Source organism: Myotis nattereri (genome assembly GCF_964212035.1).
Source record: "Myotis nattereri genome assembly, chromosome: 3".
NCBI classification, from domain to species: Eukaryota; Metazoa; Chordata; class Mammalia; order Chiroptera; family Vespertilionidae; genus Myotis; species Myotis nattereri.
In genome coordinates, this window is record NC_138077.1 from 185,599,513 (window position 1) to 185,616,351 (window position 16,839).

The following is a 16,839-nucleotide window of genomic DNA, read 5'->3' on the forward strand; positions in this document are numbered from 1 at the left end:
AGCAGGCACTTATGCTTCCAAAGCCTCAGTTTCCTCCTGGGTAAAATGGGGAAAGGAAGCGAACCACGCTCCCAGGGCTGTGTGTGACTGAAATGAGGAGGCAGGTAACGCACTCCGCCCTGGGCCTGGCATATAGCAAGGGCTGATGGCCCTCTGGATTCTTCTGCATCCCTGCTACCCCACATGGAGCCTGGGTGAGGGTAGGGTGGGGAAGGGGCCTACATCGGTGTCGATGGAGATGAGCTGCACTGAACTGGGCTCTGGGAAGGACGTCCATTCTGCTGCAAGGAAGCTGCCCTGTGTGCACAGCAGGCCCTGGCAGCCACGGAAAGCACTCGGTGAGGATTTTCAGGAACTGACAGTTGGAAGTCAGCGTAATTGCCCTGGAGGACTAAGAACATGGGGAGTGTGGTGACAGCATCTGCTATACCAGATGACACCATTTTTACACTCTTAGGGAAAATGCTCTGGGTAGACCCTAATTTTTTTCTGGGATGGGGAGGGAGTGTTATCAGAGTGGGCAGTGGCAAGCAGAGAGAGTCATTATCCTCCAGGCCTTGGATGAGAGCCAGGGGGACTCTGGCTATTCCCCCGAATCTATTCTCCATGTCATCGGTAGTAATAAGAGTTTACCTGGGCAGGTGGTCATCCTACTAGAGGTCACATTTCCCACGCTCCCCTGCCACCAAGAGGTGGCCCCTCTGCCTCAGTCCTGACCAGTGGGATGTGTCAGCAGGAGTATGGGTAACTTCTACACTGTTTGCTGAAAAGGAAGTTGCTTTTCCTTATCTCCTTTTTCTCCCCATACCTGCAGGGATGGGAACAGAGATGTGGCAGGAGGCCAGCCTTGAGCACATGGATGAGGACAATGGCCTGTGGGGAGGCAGAGCGACACAATGGAGGAACCCTGGGTCCCTGGGTGGATGGCCTGTCAGCCATGTCCACGCCCCCTAAGGCTGTTACATAAGTGAGGAATAAATATTTATCTTGTTTCAGCTAGTGCATGTTTGGGTCTCTGTCATGGCGGCTGAGCTTGCTGTAGGCCCGGGGCGAGGTGGTCTCTGGTTAAGGCAAGAGAGCGCACCCTGGCACTTAGGAGCATTCAAACTATTCACACAACTGGCTGGGGAGGAGGCCTCTGAAGAGAAGCAGGTGTCCACACCGGAGTGCGTGAGCTCTGCTGGGATAAGGCAGGCTGAGGGGCCAAGGGCAGACCAAAGGCCAGTTCAGGGAGAAGGAGGCAGCAGAGGCAGGCTGGGCTCGAGGTAGAAGAAACAGAATCTTCACAGTAGAATCAGTTCCTCTTCTGCTGGAAAAAAAAAGACCTAGACTCCCTGCAGCCCCAGCGGGAGTGTGAGCAGGGGCAAGGCTTAACCTAGACGTGGCCGTGGGCATGCGGGTTGCCAACCAGAATGGGACGCCCAGGGTCTGAAAGAGAATGAAAGGCAAATAGCAGATCCGCAATTTAAAGGGATTAGAAATGTATGAAGTGACAAGTACGAGTGGAAGAGCAGAGGGTGTGTTAGCGGGGGAGGCAGTCGGCCGGAGGAACAGACACCGAAGCTGCAGCAGCAGAAGCGACACAGAACTCCCTTCTCCCAGCAGCCGCCCAGGTGTGGGCACCCCGGTCTGGCGCTCCTTGGTGCGGGCGGCTGGCTTCCTTCTGGCTTGTTGCTCCCCTGCACTCATTGTCCCAAGTTTTACTATGGACTTGGTTGAACTGAAACTTATCTCCTGGAGGTCCTTGCCCTATAGAGTTCCTGTGAGAGCGGGGGAGTTGACAGTGAAGCAGTGGCCACTGTCCTCTGAATGGGGATACGGTGACAGGCGGATGCAGAAGCGCTTGGTGGGTTCCAGCTTGTCCTCCGTCCACATCCAGCTCCTCTTCCCAATGCGGGCCCTGCTGGCCACAGCGGCCCCAGGCACCCCTCACAGGCGCGGGCCCACTGTAGTGGGAGCTGCCCAGCCTCCCGGAGGCCTCGGCACAGGCTCTCCCTTCCCAGGGCCAACACGCTGGCTCCTCAGCTCTCAGCAAGTTCCGAGGTGTCTGCCTTTAACCGTTTTCCCGAGGGTTTGTTACCGACTCCTCTGCTCTCCCTTCTCCCTCTCCAGATCTTCCCTTTCTTGGTTCCTCCTTTTGCTGTGCAGCCTGATTCCTGTAATAAACCCCCCGTGCCATCAGGGTAAAGCGAGCCGGTTCTGTGCTCCCCGCTGCCGACCTGGGCTTTGCCTTTTGTTGTTTGCTCAGTTTCATTCATTGGTCTAATTTCTCCCCAAATCCTTACTCCTGTCACCTGTCCTGTTCCCCTGCTTTTATGGTTTTATGTATTTCTAAATGCATTTTTTTCTTTTAGCAGTAGACAGCTTTCTATTCTCTCCTTTTTTAAAAAAAATTTAAATTTATCGGGGTGACATTGGTTAATAAGATCATATAGGTTTCAAGTGTACATTTCTGTGGTACATGATCTGTGTATTGCATTGTTTGCACATCACCCACAGTCAAATCATCTTTCGTCACATATATTTGGCCCCCTGGTACCTTTTATTGTAGTTTAGGTGAGGTTTCAGCGGGGAGGGAAAGTTTGATGTGCTTGTTCAATCTTCCACCGTAACCCAGAAGTCTTCTCACCACCGTGGGCTTCCTCCACGTGGAATAAACGGCAGTTTCCTAGATGGATGAGCTCCTCCTGTCTCTATGGCTCAGCACAGGCTCTCCCTCCCGCCAGCCCCCTCCTGGCCTCCACCTCGGCCAGCCTGGCCCCTCCCAGTCCTAGAAACACTGCTCTGGGAAGCTGTTCTTGGCTACCTGGCTGGGTTAGTTGTCCCTCTTGGGGGTTCCAAGGCACCTCACTACTTTCCCCAATACTATCGTGACCTCAGTAGACAGCACCTGGCACATGGGAGATGCCAAAAGGTACTTTGTAAGGAAACTGGTGAACTAGGTGCCCATTTTGCCAACTTCTTTGCCTTGTTTACATAATGAGAAGCAAAGGAAAAGATTTGTTTCCCTAAAAAGGAAGTGGATCTGGCCTGAAGGAGGGGCAGGGGAGGCAGGTACACTTTAAAGAAGACAAACAGAATGTAGTGAATCTTAAGATTCTTGAAAAAAATGAAGCACTTTAGTAGATGACCTATTATTTGCAGTTTTGCTTTAAAAAGAATCCTGAGAAAACTGATGAATGGTGTTGGAGTCAGAGTAATGGATACGCTTCGGGGAGTGGCAACTGGGAGGGGAATGAGGGGCTTGTGGGTGCTGGCATGTTCTGTTTCCTGGTCTGGATGTGCATTACATGGGTGTGGTCAGGTATGTAAAATTTCATCAACTTGCACAGTGATGTTTTTTACACTTTGATGTTTCTATGTCATACTTCAAAAATCATTTACAATGCCGAAACTGGTTTGGCTCAGTGGATAGAGCGTCGGCCTGCGGACTGAAAGGTCCCAGGTTCGATTCCGGTCAAGGGCATGTACCTTGGTTGCGGGCGCGTCCCCCAGTGGGGAGTGTGCAGGAGGCAGCTGGTCGATGTTTCTCTCTCATCGATGTTTCTAACTCTCTATCTCTCTCCTTTTCTCTCTGTAAAAACTCAATAAAATATATTAAAAAAATCATTTACAAAATATAAGTAAATAATAATTTTTAAAAAGCAAGCCCTAAACTTTTTTCTCCAGGATAACATCACCTCCACTCATCCTCGTCAACCTTTCCAGTTCTTTAAACCCACAAACAGATGGGTGTTTTCCCCACATCCCCTTGAGCTCAAACTCGTTAAATACATGTTGAAAACAGGCATTTTGAAAGGTTGAATCATTTTTAAAAACTCTCATCATGTACAACAGAAATGGAAGTGCTGATTAAATAAACTTGGTAGTTGCTGGATATCCTATGAGTCCTTATTGTCCCCCAGGTTTTAAAAGGTACCTTTCAAGCAATCGTGGCACTAATGGCAGGGGTATGAGATGTTCTTAGAGGCAGAAATACATCTCAGAGAGATCTTAGATACAGATGTCTGGAGCCTGGCCCCAGAGTTTGAAATTATAACTATTGAATTCTGTATATACATATTATAGTTCCACTGAGTGTCTCCTGGATGCAAATCTTTCTAAATTTCTCAATCTCCTGACTGTCCATCCACTTTGCATCACTCAGTTATGTCACTCAACTCCGTGGCAGCTGGGAGAATGCTAGTTGCCCAGAGGGAGCCTGGACAATATGGACACACTGACCCGTCAGTGATCCTCAGTCCACGAATCACCCCGGGGAAACATTGCCTGGAAACCCTGGAGACACTTGGGCTATTGAGATGAGCAGACGAAAGGATTGCTCTCTTGGTGTCTTCGACCAACTGAAGTACAACATTTGACTTTCTTGCAGGATCACTCATTTGTCTTGGTCAGATAGGTGGGGAAAAAGCCAGATCGTGAAGAAGTAGAAAGTCACAAGGTAATTTCATAGTCTCGATTCAGTGCATCCCCTATTTCCTGAGGGCTTGCTATGTGCCAAGCACCGTGCCAGGCACTGTGGACAGAACGCGCTGCCTCTGGAAGGGTGCAGAGGCCCCTTGCTTAGGAGAAAGTGGTGAGAGCATGTCTTGAAGCTCTGGTCGTGTAAGGAGCACTGTTTTTAGGTGGAGGATATGTTTGAGGACGTTCTTGAGGGCCTATGGAAGTTTGGGGAAGGCGTCACCATCCCTTCTTGCATTTACTGGAGCCAAAAGGAGGCAGTTTTCTCCCTCAATCTAGACAGAAACAAATCCAGATAATCTCAATATAACGTGGTAAGTGAGGGGACAGATGAATAAAGAGAGGGCCCTATAGATCAACGAGCATGAGAGGCCAGAGGGGTTCTCACAGGTGAGAATACTGGAAATGGGTCCCGTTTGCCATGTTTTCTGAACCCAAAAGTCAAAACATATGATCTGAAAAGCATTGCTTTTTCTCTGTTAATTGCCTGCTGATGGGCTAGCCTGTGTGTTACTGGAAATTGCCTGCCTAAGGGCTATGGGTGTATGGTTTGGGATCCACCCATAGTATAGCCCTTAGGCAGGGATGTTCCAGTGACACACAGACTATTCTTATCAATAAGGATTTACATGAGTAAAGGTGGGGAGGTTGCTTCAGTTACCATTATCTGGATTAACAGAGGTGGTGCACAGCTCTGACCTTTGCTAGGGCTTCAAAGGTCACCAGACTTCCGGTTCTCTGTCTACACCTCTCTGCCAGTGAAGACAATAGGCGGTTTCCCACATCGTTACAAGTCTGGAATACATGGTGATGTTAGTTATGATATATTCATGAACTAAGCATTTATAGTTATGCTTGCATAATAACATGTCTTTTTAAAGTGTTTTTTTCCTTCCCATTTATGACATTTCCCCTACATGTGTTATTGAGGCACTAGTGTATGATTATACCAAATAGTCATATATACCAGTAATACATGGTATCATATGCCTATATGAGACAGGTGTCTCTATCAGATTATTCTGACATGCCAGTGAAGGGCATTAATTAATTCTGCTCATTTGATTGTTAAAGGCCTTTGAATTTAACTTGAAGTTCAGAATAGCTTTATTCCATGTATCTCCCAGAGAGTGTAATATTGAGTTCACTGTCCCTCAAAATCTACCCAGCACTCAAGCCAGAGAACAACCTTCAGAGAAGAACGCTGGAAGATGTTTTATCATTTATCCTGAACAAGCCAGGTCTTCAGATGGCTTCCCTCCCACCACACGACATGCCACTGGCATTGCTTTGGTTCTCTGCAGAACCACGTTGCCTGAGCTGTACTTTGTAGCTCTGCCATCAGCCTTTGTTGACAATCATCAGGAACAGCCCTGTGCCTGTTGCCTGTGTGTCTGCTGTATGGATGTTATTGAGACCATTCATCTTTACGTGATAAAACCTGTGTCCTCTCCATGAAGACTCACAAGAGAAATTAATTTTTCATCTCAGTGGCAAGAACAAAGGTCTTTTTAATTCATTCAGTAAACATTTACTGAGCATCTACTTGCAGGCCATGTGAGACGTTGTGGATATACTAACAAATGAAACAGTCTGGTAGGGAACAACAGACATCAAATAACCAATTAGCCCATTAATTATTATAGTTTTGATAAGTGCTAACAAGGAAAAATAGTAGGTGGAGCTTAGGGGTGCCAGTAGGGGACTTAGGGGGTCAGTGAAAGGTTATTAAAGGAAGTGGTATTTCTCCTGAGCAATCTCGTAATTTTCTACTTAACCATACTTATCCTCTTCCTTTTGGCTGCTGGGAAGTTAAAAGTCAAATTTTGGACTCATCTCTTAAAAGGGTATAGGACTTGAGGTCTAATTTAATTTCTGGATTCATTTATTTGTGGAACAAATATTTATCACATGCCTACTGTGCACTGAGACTAGCTAGGCACTGAGCAAGCAACAGTACATCAGAAAAGCAGGTCCCAGGCCTCACAAGAGGGCACTTTGGACAAGGAAAGGAACTATTAAAACTCAAGTTGTACCTGCGATGCTTGGGGAAATGAGCTCAAGAGAGAGGGAAGAAATTGTAGACAGAAAGAACAAACAACACTTTCTAGGAGTTGTGCCTAAAAGGGGCACAGAAAAATGGGGTATCCAGAGAATGATGTAGTCAAGAGAAGGGTTTTAAGATGGGGGAAACTGCATCATGCTACTGATCTGGTAGAGAGGGCAGCGGCATTGATGCCGGAGGGGAGACCTAGAGCGACATCCTTGAGTTGAGGGGATATGGCACTTGAAGCAAAGAGGAGAGGGTGACCACTAGGAGCACAGTTTGCCTGCTATAGTTGGTCCACAGTGCAGGGAGGAAGGCAGAGCTTGTGTACACAGATAAAAGATTGATGGATACAGTGGTGAGAGCTCAAGGAAGTTCTGGTGGCTTCTCTCCCTCTCTCTCTCTCTCTCTCTCTCTCTCTCTCTCTCTCTCTCTCTCTCTCATTTTCTTCAGTGAAATAGGAAGCAAGACCATCAGCTGAGAGAGAGTATGGGGGAGGGGATGGCAGAGGTTTGAGGAAGAAGGGAGTGTCCAGGGGTCATCTAAAAGAGCAGCTGAGTAAACAGCTCATTTTTAAAATCTCTTACAGGATCTTCATTACCTCAGCAAGTATGCTCTCAGTGTCTATCATGTCCCAGGCACTTTGATAAACACCAAATACTTCTTAAAAGAATGCGTGGCCATACACTTCAAACACGTCTCAAGCACGTTTTAGATTTGAAGCTGAGTGCAGTTTGGGCCGCTTGGCAGGGCGGGAGCAGGGGTGATCCAGATTTGGAAAGAGTCATACGCTCTCTTTTTTTAAAATCCATTTGTTTGAGTGATATTCTCTCTCTCTCTCTCTCTCTCTCTCTCTCTCTCTCTCTCTCTTCCTCTCTCTCTCTCTCTCTCTCTCTCTCTCTCTCTCTCTCTCTCTCTCTCTTCCTCTCTCTCTCTCTCTCTCTCTTTTGTAATGTATAGGGCGGAATGTCACAGGAAGGCCATAGTATGCGGCCACCCGTGAGGAGTAAGCCCAGGTTGCTGTTGGGTGTGTTGTACACAGAGGCTACTCTTCAGGCGCTCTGCTCTCTCCGCACCCAATGAGTGACTCTCTTGAAATACAAATCTGATCATATCACACCTTAAAAAAAACAAAAACTCTTTAATGAAGATAGAAAAGAACTTGTGACAAATTGCTTCGGAGGAAGAAAACAGGAATACTCGGGTACAGAGGTGAGAGACGTACTTTTTAAGTGTTTACAGAAAAAAAATAAACCATGTGCATGTAATTCACTACTCAAAAGAAAAACAAAACCCCCTCCTCAAAAGTTTCTTGGTTTTCCACTGCTCTTAAAAAAATCCTTAACTTGGTCTAGAATGCTCTACATGATATAGCCCTGCCCCCTCTCCAGCCTGATCTCACGTTAATCTCTCTTCCTTTGCCGCTCTCCAGCGCAGTCACTGGCCTTCCGATTCAGCTGTGCTAGGCTCCTCTGGGCTTCAGGACCTTTCTTTCTACAGGCTTTTCTTCCTGCCTCACTCATGCTTACCCTGATCTCTTCCCTCCCTTTCTTTTGCCAGTAAACTTCAGGTCTCAATTCTAAAGACACTTTTTTTCAGGTATTAATGTAAGAAACATTCAAACCCGTAAAAAAATTTTGTGAGTTTATTTGAGCCAAACTGTCGACAATTGTCAGAAAGAAGAATCTCAATGAAAATGGTGGTTTTCACCTATTTTTATAAATTACCACCAAAGGCCTTAGCCGGTTTGGCTTAGTGGATAGAGTGTGGGCCTGCGAACTAAAGGGTCTTGAGTTTGATTCCAGTCAGAGGCACATGCCAGGTTGTGGGCTACATGCCCAGTAGGGGCATGCAGGAGGCAGCTAATCAATGATTCCCTATCATCATTGATGTTTCTATCCCTCTCCCTTCCTCTCTGAAGTCAATAAAAAATATATATTAAAAATAAATTCCCATCAAAGGAGATATAAGTGGGTTACATGAAATCCACTGGTGATAGGTTAAGGAGATGGGAGAAAGCAAATGGGGGGAAAACCTTTGAGACTAGATAAAAAGTAAAATGATAGACATTTTACATGCTTCTTTAAAAAAATTTTTTTTAATTGATTTCAGAGAGGAAAGGAGAGAGAGAAGAAACATCAATGATGACAGAGAATCATTGAACAGGTGGCTCCTGCACGACCCACACTGGGGATGGAGCCTGCAGGACCTGGAATTGAATCCTGACCTCCTGGTTCACAGGTGCAACACTCAGCCACTGAGCCACACCTGCAGGGCAACACATACTTCTTTTACATGGGTGGGTACAGGATAGTTAATAATTAACCCGGTAACAATAACAATGAGGGAATTTGTGGTCTCCTTGCCCTGGTGTCCTGACGCATTGGTTGTACCCGTAAGGGTCCGGAAAAGGGGAAATTACAAGTTACCCTGACATTCCAAAGGTATGCTATCATGGATGCAAAAAGACAATAGGTTCAGTTAAGATCAAAGCTGATCTTTGTCAGAGAAGATACTGGTAGGACATGGCTACCCATCATAGACTGCTTTTTAATTTAAAATTTTAATTTAAAATCAGACCATGCTTTGTGGTTACTTGAGGTCTCTGAGTTTGCAAGGCCCCCATGCTGCCTTCCCTAAGTTAGTCAGGTTAGCTCGTGGCTCCTTTTTGCCCACAGAGGGAAGACTTTCCCCGCCTGCATCCCCAACCCCCACCAGACTCGGTCAGCCCCCCATGCCCCTCCCAACGCTCACTTCCCTGGCATGCACTGCAGCGGCAACCACTTATGAAAATGGTGACGTGTAATTCGCTGGTCAGTGGGCTTCACTACATCGTCAGACCCAGGACAGGGTCCCTGGGAGCCCAGCATAGGGCGTGGCTCAGCGAGTGCTCAGGGAGCGTTAGCCGGATGACAGGACGCAGGACCGGCCACCGCCAGGGATGATGTGGGGGAGAGGGGGCTGGTGAGGACGGAGTCTGCCCAGTCTGCAATAGCGACTTCTCCAGCGTCAGCAGGTGGAGGGCCCTGGGGACCAGCCCGCAGGGTGGGCAGGCGAGCGAGTCCGCCCTGCGCCTGCGCACCCCGGCTCCACCCTGGGGAGGGTCCGCCCGCCCGCCCCGCCCCCCGCCTGTGCGTGCGCACCGCCTAGGGCCCGCCTCCGTGAAGGACTGCCGGGCGCATGCGGCCGGGCTGCTTCACTGGCTGCCGGGCCCAGCACGCTCGTCGCCCTCCCCGCTCTCCGCCGCCTGGAGGATCTGAAGCGGCCCTCAGGTAGCTGGCCCCGGAGACCCCGGGGAGCTGTTCTCCGTGCGGAAACCCGCGGCGCGAGCTGAGCCGCGCGGGACAGCCTCGCCGCCGGGTGACGGGCACCTCTCGCACCAATCAGGGGTGACGCGGGGCGACGGCCTGCCCAATGGGTTGCGTGCCTAACGGGAGTGGGGCGGGCGGCCGGACCGGCTGGGAGCCGGCTCCCGCGCGCGGGGCCGCGTGGCCGGGCGCCGCTGGGGAGACGGGCCGCAGTGGGCGGGGGGCAGCGGGAAAGGCCACGGCGTCCGCGTGGCGAGGCCCAGCCGCGGGAGGCCGGGGGTGGCGCGTGGACGTAGAGGGCCGTTGAGCGCGGGAGCCCGCGGATGCCGCGCCTTTCGGACGGCCGGGGGCCACGTCTCTCCGGCCTCGAGGCGCGGCCGTCCCTTCGCTGGGAGGGGGGTTAAGGTCCGAGACACGCCGGTCGCGGCGGGAAGGGTTCCGCGGCCGGGCTGCCTCCCCCCGCCCCCCCCCCCACCCCTCCGTCGCGCCCCGAGTGCGGTGGCGGAAGGGGCCTTGGAGCCCGCCGGGCCTGACAGCCTCCCGGTGCTGTTCGCTGCAGCCCCGCAGCCGGCCGCCTCCCTTCCCGGCCGCCCGGGGTGGCGATGTGGCATTTCCAAGTGAAGTCCCCGTGTCTGCGTGGCGCATTGTCGTCTACACGCGTTATGACTTGAATCTTGAGCAGTGACACCAGCGACGTGGAGATGGTCACCCCATTTCACAGATGCAAGGACTCGGGCTCCAGGCAGCCTAAGTGACTTGACAGCTCTCAGCTCCGAACACAGTGGTGGAGCTGGAACTGGCTCTCGCGGCATTTAACAACAAAAGAAGCTTTTTTTCTCTCTCCCATCTTTGTTGAATTCCTGTGATGCATCGTGGTTTTTGTTACTCCTTAGCTTAGAGACCTTCCGGTGTCTCCATCACCAGCAGAATAAAGTTCAGATTGGACATTCACGTTTTCCCATGATGGGGCCCCTTGCCTGCCCTCCCACTGTCTCCCCCTCCTAGCCCTTCTCTCTGTCGGCCCCGCCTGTTTTCTGTGGGCAGCCTTCACCTTCCTGTGCACTGTTCGCCTTCCCCTGCTTCAAGCCACGCAGTCAGACTTTGAGGCCCGTTGCAAGTGTCTCGGGTCGGCAAAGCTGGAGCATCTGGGTCCCTCCCTGGGATTTCTCCTTCCTTCCCGATGGGTCAGGGCACTTCACCCTGGTGGTGTCACTGGAAGCTTTCTGCTCTCTGCCCCCTCCATCCCCTTCGCATGCTGTCCCTCTGCTCTCACCATCACTGGATTACTCATTTATACATGTTTTGTCTCTAACTGGACTGCCAGCCGCTGGAGGTATGGGCCCAGATCTGACGGATGGTGGTCCCCAGTGTCTGGCTCAGGAGCACTTACATGCTCACAGTACTGGGTAGTCCAGGACTGCCAGCCCCCACCTGGTTTTGAGCACATGGAATATTTATTGCCGGTAACGGTGGGAGACGGCAAGAATCACCCCTAAAGAGAGGGGTTACCTTTTACAGTAAAACGGGCGATTCAGATCTAAATGGTGAGATGAGTCGCCTTCCTCTGTAACCCACTCTGAGTGGCTGAGGAATTTCTAAGAACATCCAAATTTAGTAAGACTAGGCATGGTCTCTGGGATAAACCTGGCCAGGGCATATCTAAAATATAACCAAGTCTGATTCATGTGTCAGGAAGGAACTGTTTTACTTTAAGGGAACAGTCAGAGAAGTGTTTCCCCCACATAGGGACATGGGGTCGAATAAGTTTGGGGAAACTGCATGCTGTATACTCCTTTTTTTGGAGATCACCTTAAATGTCACCTTATTAAAGGCTCCCAGAGGTCTTGCATTGAAGAAACCAATTGACTGTTTAGCCAGCATCCCAGCATTTCTCTTATTCATCTGTCTCTAAAGCCCTTTTTGGGAACCCCGTGTGCATTTTGTAGAAACCAAGAGCATGCTATTGGAAATGTTACAGTAGAGGATAGAGCAGGACATGGTCACGGGGTCTTCTGTCTGTCTTCTGTCGGGGGGAAGACATTCTAAGCATTCTCATCTTCTTGCCAAGTGTGTCTTGCTTTGGGGAAGAGCAGGTGGGAGATTGCTCCAAGCAGAACTCCTGGTTCCTTGTTCCTTTCTTAGCTTATTTTTATTATAATTTGGCTTCACATGATGTGTTCCCAGAGAAGGACCTGACTTGGCCAAAGCAAGCATCTCTTTTTCTCCTTGGTGATTGTGTTTCTCATTTTGATCACATTTAGGTTTGTTGACCAAATGATGTTTCTGGACCTTTGAAGCTGTGGGCCAGTGGTCAGTGCCCCCTGGTGAGCCTGTCACTGTCTCCTCCACTTGTCTGTGCTGCTGTACATCTATCCATCCCTTTTATCTCTTGGAGTCTGTTTCTTCCAGACACTGCCACAGCTGTCTGGTTCTTTGAATTTAATCTAATCTGCCCTCTCTTTGAGTCCTCCGCCCATTATGTGCTTCACACTGGTTTATTATCTGCTGTCCCTTTCCTCCAATATATAAAACGCTCCAGGTCATAGCTGGGAGAGATGGCTGGCAAGGAGCAAGTTATTACACTGCAGAAGAGAGCTACCTTTAAAAGATTTTCAGGTTTCACTGCAACTTCTTCTAAATGTTAAAGTTCATTCCTTTTATTCTGTCTTCCGTAACCTAGAGGAGCTGTGTTTTCTTGGGGCTACATTGTCGTTTAGCCAGAGACACTATTTCTTTTATGGGAAATCAGAGTGCTCATCCAAGGATGAAATTGCTTTCCCCATGTAGGGAAAATAATGAGGTACCTGCCTGGTATTCCATTGTCTGGTGGTGATGTCAGCCAGCATTTGAGGTGTAGTTTTATCAATAGCTTAAAGTTATTATTATTTTTTATTAGGTTAACTCTAAGGGTTGTTGCCAAAGCTTTAAAAAAAAAAAATAGGTACATTATTTGATTAGCAGTTGCTTTTCAACTCATATTTGACTGAAGCCATTAAGTGACCCAAAAACAACAAAACAACTTTCAGAAGTCATGTGACAGACAGGGAAACCTAGGCTCCAAGAGGGTTATAACTAGTCAGTGGCAGAACTGGTATTTGAACCTTAGTTTATTTTGTTGAGATATAGTTAACCTGTAATTTTTCCTTCTCCCAGGTCAAAAAGTAAAATGAAGTACATTCTAGTTACTGGTGGTGTTATATCAGGAATTGGAAAAGGAATCATCGCCAGCAGTGTGGGCACCATACTGAAGTCATGTGGTTTACACGTAACTTCGATTAAAATTGACCCGTACATTAATATTGATGCAGGAACATTCTCTCCTTACGAGCATGGTAAGCACAGTGCGTTTTTCTTTCTTTTTTCTTTTATTTATTTTTTGTTAATTCGCACCTGAGGATATTTTTCCATTGATTTTCAGGGAGAGGAAGGGAGGGGGAGAGACAGAGAGAGAGAAACATCAGTGTGAGAGAGACACACATCAAGTGGTTGCCTCCCACTTGTGCCCGGCCAGAACCGGGGATCAAGCATGCAACTGATCAGAATTGAACCCAGGACCTTTAGTCTGCAGGCCGACTCTATCCACTGAGCCAATGGGCTAGGGCTCTTTTTTCTCTTTAAAAATAACTGTGTAGTGCGTAGAAGAAATGTCAGTCAGCCCTAGGAAATTGTGTGTATTTTGCATAACATAACTTCCATTTCTTGCCTTCTAAAAAGATCCTTAGAGTAGCAGAATGACGCTTTTCTCACCTGGACAGAGAGGAAGGAGAAATCTTAATATGCTATGTAGAAATTAGAGTGTAGAGGTTTCTGTTACAGAAATAATAGAAATTATCTTTCTGGCAGCTGAGTGAAAATCTGTCACTTCAATTGAAAATAGGTAATCTGTTGACATAACTTCCTTTAAATATTTGAGAACAGGGGTGTATATTTATTTTTGCTGGATCCAAGCTTTACAAATAGGATGTATGGAAAGATAATAAAGAAATAGAGTTTTCCCTGATATAAGAAAGATCTTGACAATAGCAAGCACCTTCCAAGATGGAGGTAACTGAGCCCTACAAGTTGCGTCTTCCTATGATGGAGGTGTCCATTCAAACAGGCTAATGGACCACTTTGCAGGGATTTCGGCAACAATTAAATGCTGAAGCTTCTGTTTTGCTAACAGAGTTTGGATAATATAAACGAGCATCTTTTGAGGTGAGTGAAAAGTTGAAACTGTTAAAGGTGGATAGGAGAGTACCTATCAACTGTGATACCTGATTGCCTGAAGTACCTAAAAGATTAATTGCTTAAAACTGGGGAGAGATGTACTAATAGAACATACTTCCTAAGTTTTTAAATTCTGTTTTCATATTCCTACTTTCTAAGCCTATCTGATAAGGAGGGGATATGCTAATTGACCATCACACCCTCACAAGATGACGGTACCCACAGCCAGTCAAGAGGGAATATACTAATTGTGAGACTGCCACACTCTCACAAGATGGCAGTGCCCAGTCCCCTCAGCCCCGCCTCATCCAGCCTCAGTCACCTCAGCCCCCCAGGGGAGGGCAGTTGGAGGCGATCAGGCCGGCAGGGGAGGGCAGTTGGGGACAATCATGCCGGCAGGGGAGCAATTAGACGTCGATCAGGCCAGCAGGGGAGTGGTTAGGGGGCTATCAGGCCGGCAGACAGAGTTGTTAGGGGCAGTCAGGCAGGCAGGCAAGTGGTTAGGAGCCAGCAGTCCCAGGTTGTGAGAGGGATGTCCCAGATTGGAGAGGGTGCAGGCTAGGCTGAGGGACACCCCCACCCCCGTGCATGAATTTCCTGCACTGGGCCTCTAATGTTGAGATAAACATTTGTAAGGGTGAGTGTCACCAGGGCAAAATCTATGTGTAATAAATAGCGATAGGAAAAGATGGACATAAGGGGCAATATTTCCTACAGAATTCCTGAGCAGAGTATAAGCCCTCTCTGAGGGGAAAAATAAGACATTTTTTTTCCTTTCCTGTGTTTGAGCTTATCTCTTATTATGATGGTAGGAACAAACCAACCATTCTGGGCAAAATTGCTAGAATGAGGAATGAATGTGAAACAAAGGGATGGGAAACACTTTCAGTTTCACAACTTTGTTTAGGACTAAAGTGTAGCCCAGAGCTGGCTTTTAGAATCAACGACCTTAACATATACAGTATATGTCTTGTTTAAGCCTTGAATCAAGTCATGCTTTTATCACATTTCAAATCTTGCTTTGCTCAGGTATTAGAATTTGTTGAAAACAACAGATGCCATTCTAGCTGTAAAGTCTCATATGTCCACAGCCCTTTGGGCTATAATTCTTCAATTCCATGCTATTTCAGAACTATCTGATTCAGACTGAGTTTGTTGACAGACTGGAGTGTGAAGTTACCTTTTGGAGAATGGTTGGTGATTTTATGTGTGCGTCCTATTTAGTTACCTAGAAGTAAATTTCTTTGCTTTGCGTATAGGTAACTTTGTTCTAGTTGAGTATTTCTGTTTTGGTATGCAAGTTGTGCCATGGCATGTGTATTTTTCATTGCCCTAAACATCTTCACTGTTTACTGCAGGTGAGGTTTTTGTCCTGGATGATGGCGGAGAAGTTGACCTTGACCTGGGTAACTATGAGCGTTTCCTTGACATCCGCCTCACGAAGGACAACAATCTGACCACCGGGAAGATATACCAATACGTCATTAACAAGGAGCGCAAAGGGGATTACCTGGGGAAAACCGTCCAAGGTAATCCTGGATTTGCCTTCAAAGTTTAAAAATCTTAACCATTTGAATTTCTTTTGTGTATTGTTATTGAAATATGCCGTCAGTTGACTCAAACAGTAACTTGAAGAAGCCATCACTGCTCTGTGCACAGCACTGAAGCTGTCAGTCTGGTGGTGTGATTTGAGTCCAGAGAGCTGTTGTCTTTATACAGTACAGTGATGAGTGTGAAGTGATGAAGGCAACTAGGTTAGGGCAGTAAGCCTGACTGTGTGTGGGGGGGGGTGGGGGGGGTGGGGGGGTGTTGTGTCTATGTATAGGTAGTGATAGGGAAAAGGCATGCATCATGTGCATTGGTTTTAGGCTACTCATCAGTGCAAATGGGCTAGGGGAGTCTGATAAGTGCGTCTCAGTCCTCTTGAGCTATCACCAGCCCAGTTTCACTGGTATCTGTTTGCTGTCTTGGGGTTTGCATGGTGGTTCGTTTGAGAAAAGTGCTGGTTTGAAAAAGGTGGGGTTGGAAAACCCTGACCTAGTATAATGACATACAAACTTTTGGGGCCGATAAAAAGTGGCTTTCACCTGGGTTAGGAGAATAGATCTGCTTTTGGCTTCAGGCTTTCCTGGACTGAAAGCCAAAGGTCCCTCTGACAATGAGCAACTCTAGACCAGATTCTAGCCCAGGGGTGGGCAAACTTTTTTACTTGAGGGCCACAATGGGTTCTTAAACTGGACCGGAGGGCCAGAACAAAAGCATGGATGGAGTGTTTGTGTGAACTAATATAAATTCAAAGTAAACATCATTACATAAAAGGGTACGGTCTTTTTTTTTAATAGTTTTATTCATTTCAAACGGGCCGGATCCAGCCCGCGGGCCGTAGTTTGCCCACGCCTGTTCTAGCCTAATCGGGTCCTGTTTACACCTTAGCTCTGCCACTTACCAGCTTTATGAACATAGGTGTGTTACTTAACCTCTCAGATCTGGTTTCCTTTTCTGTAAAATGAAGATAATAACAGTATCTACTTCTCCGGGATGTTAGGAGGATTAAAGGAGCTAAGTCAGTAAAGTGTTTCTTTTGAGTTCCTGACACTGTACACAAAGGGGCCAATTTGGAATTATAATGACCTTAATTATACAGTTCGTTTTTCTAGGCTCCAGTGTATTTGTCCATTTATTCATTCCTTCATCAAATATGTTGTGAATGCTCACTGCAGGTAGTCAGACCTCCCTGGTGCTGGGAATACTTGATGAAGAAGATCAAAGAGGCCGTTGCCCTTGTGGAGGTTACCCACAGATGGAATGAGGTGT

The 16,839-nt window shown here is 47.8% G+C and overlaps 1 protein-coding gene across 2 annotated transcripts in view; it reads left to right on the top strand.

Annotated features, from left to right (window-relative positions):
• Positions 1–9,677: 9,677 nt before the first annotated feature.
• CTPS1 (CTP synthase 1) overlaps positions 9,678–16,839 on the top strand; it is a gene marked incomplete at its 5' end in the record, with an annotated part of 30,988 nt that continues 23,826 nt past the window's right edge. The window contains 3 exons of one of the 2 annotated variants that reach the window (XM_081086988.1): positions 9,678–9,780; positions 12,970–13,148; positions 15,384–15,554. In XM_081086988.1, the coding sequence (XP_080943114.1) occupies positions 9,689–9,780; positions 12,970–13,148; positions 15,384–15,554 (442 nt within the window). The remainder of the gene's footprint in view (positions 9,781–12,969; positions 13,149–15,383; positions 15,555–16,839) is intronic. The other variant, XM_081086987.1, reaches the window with a different exon arrangement.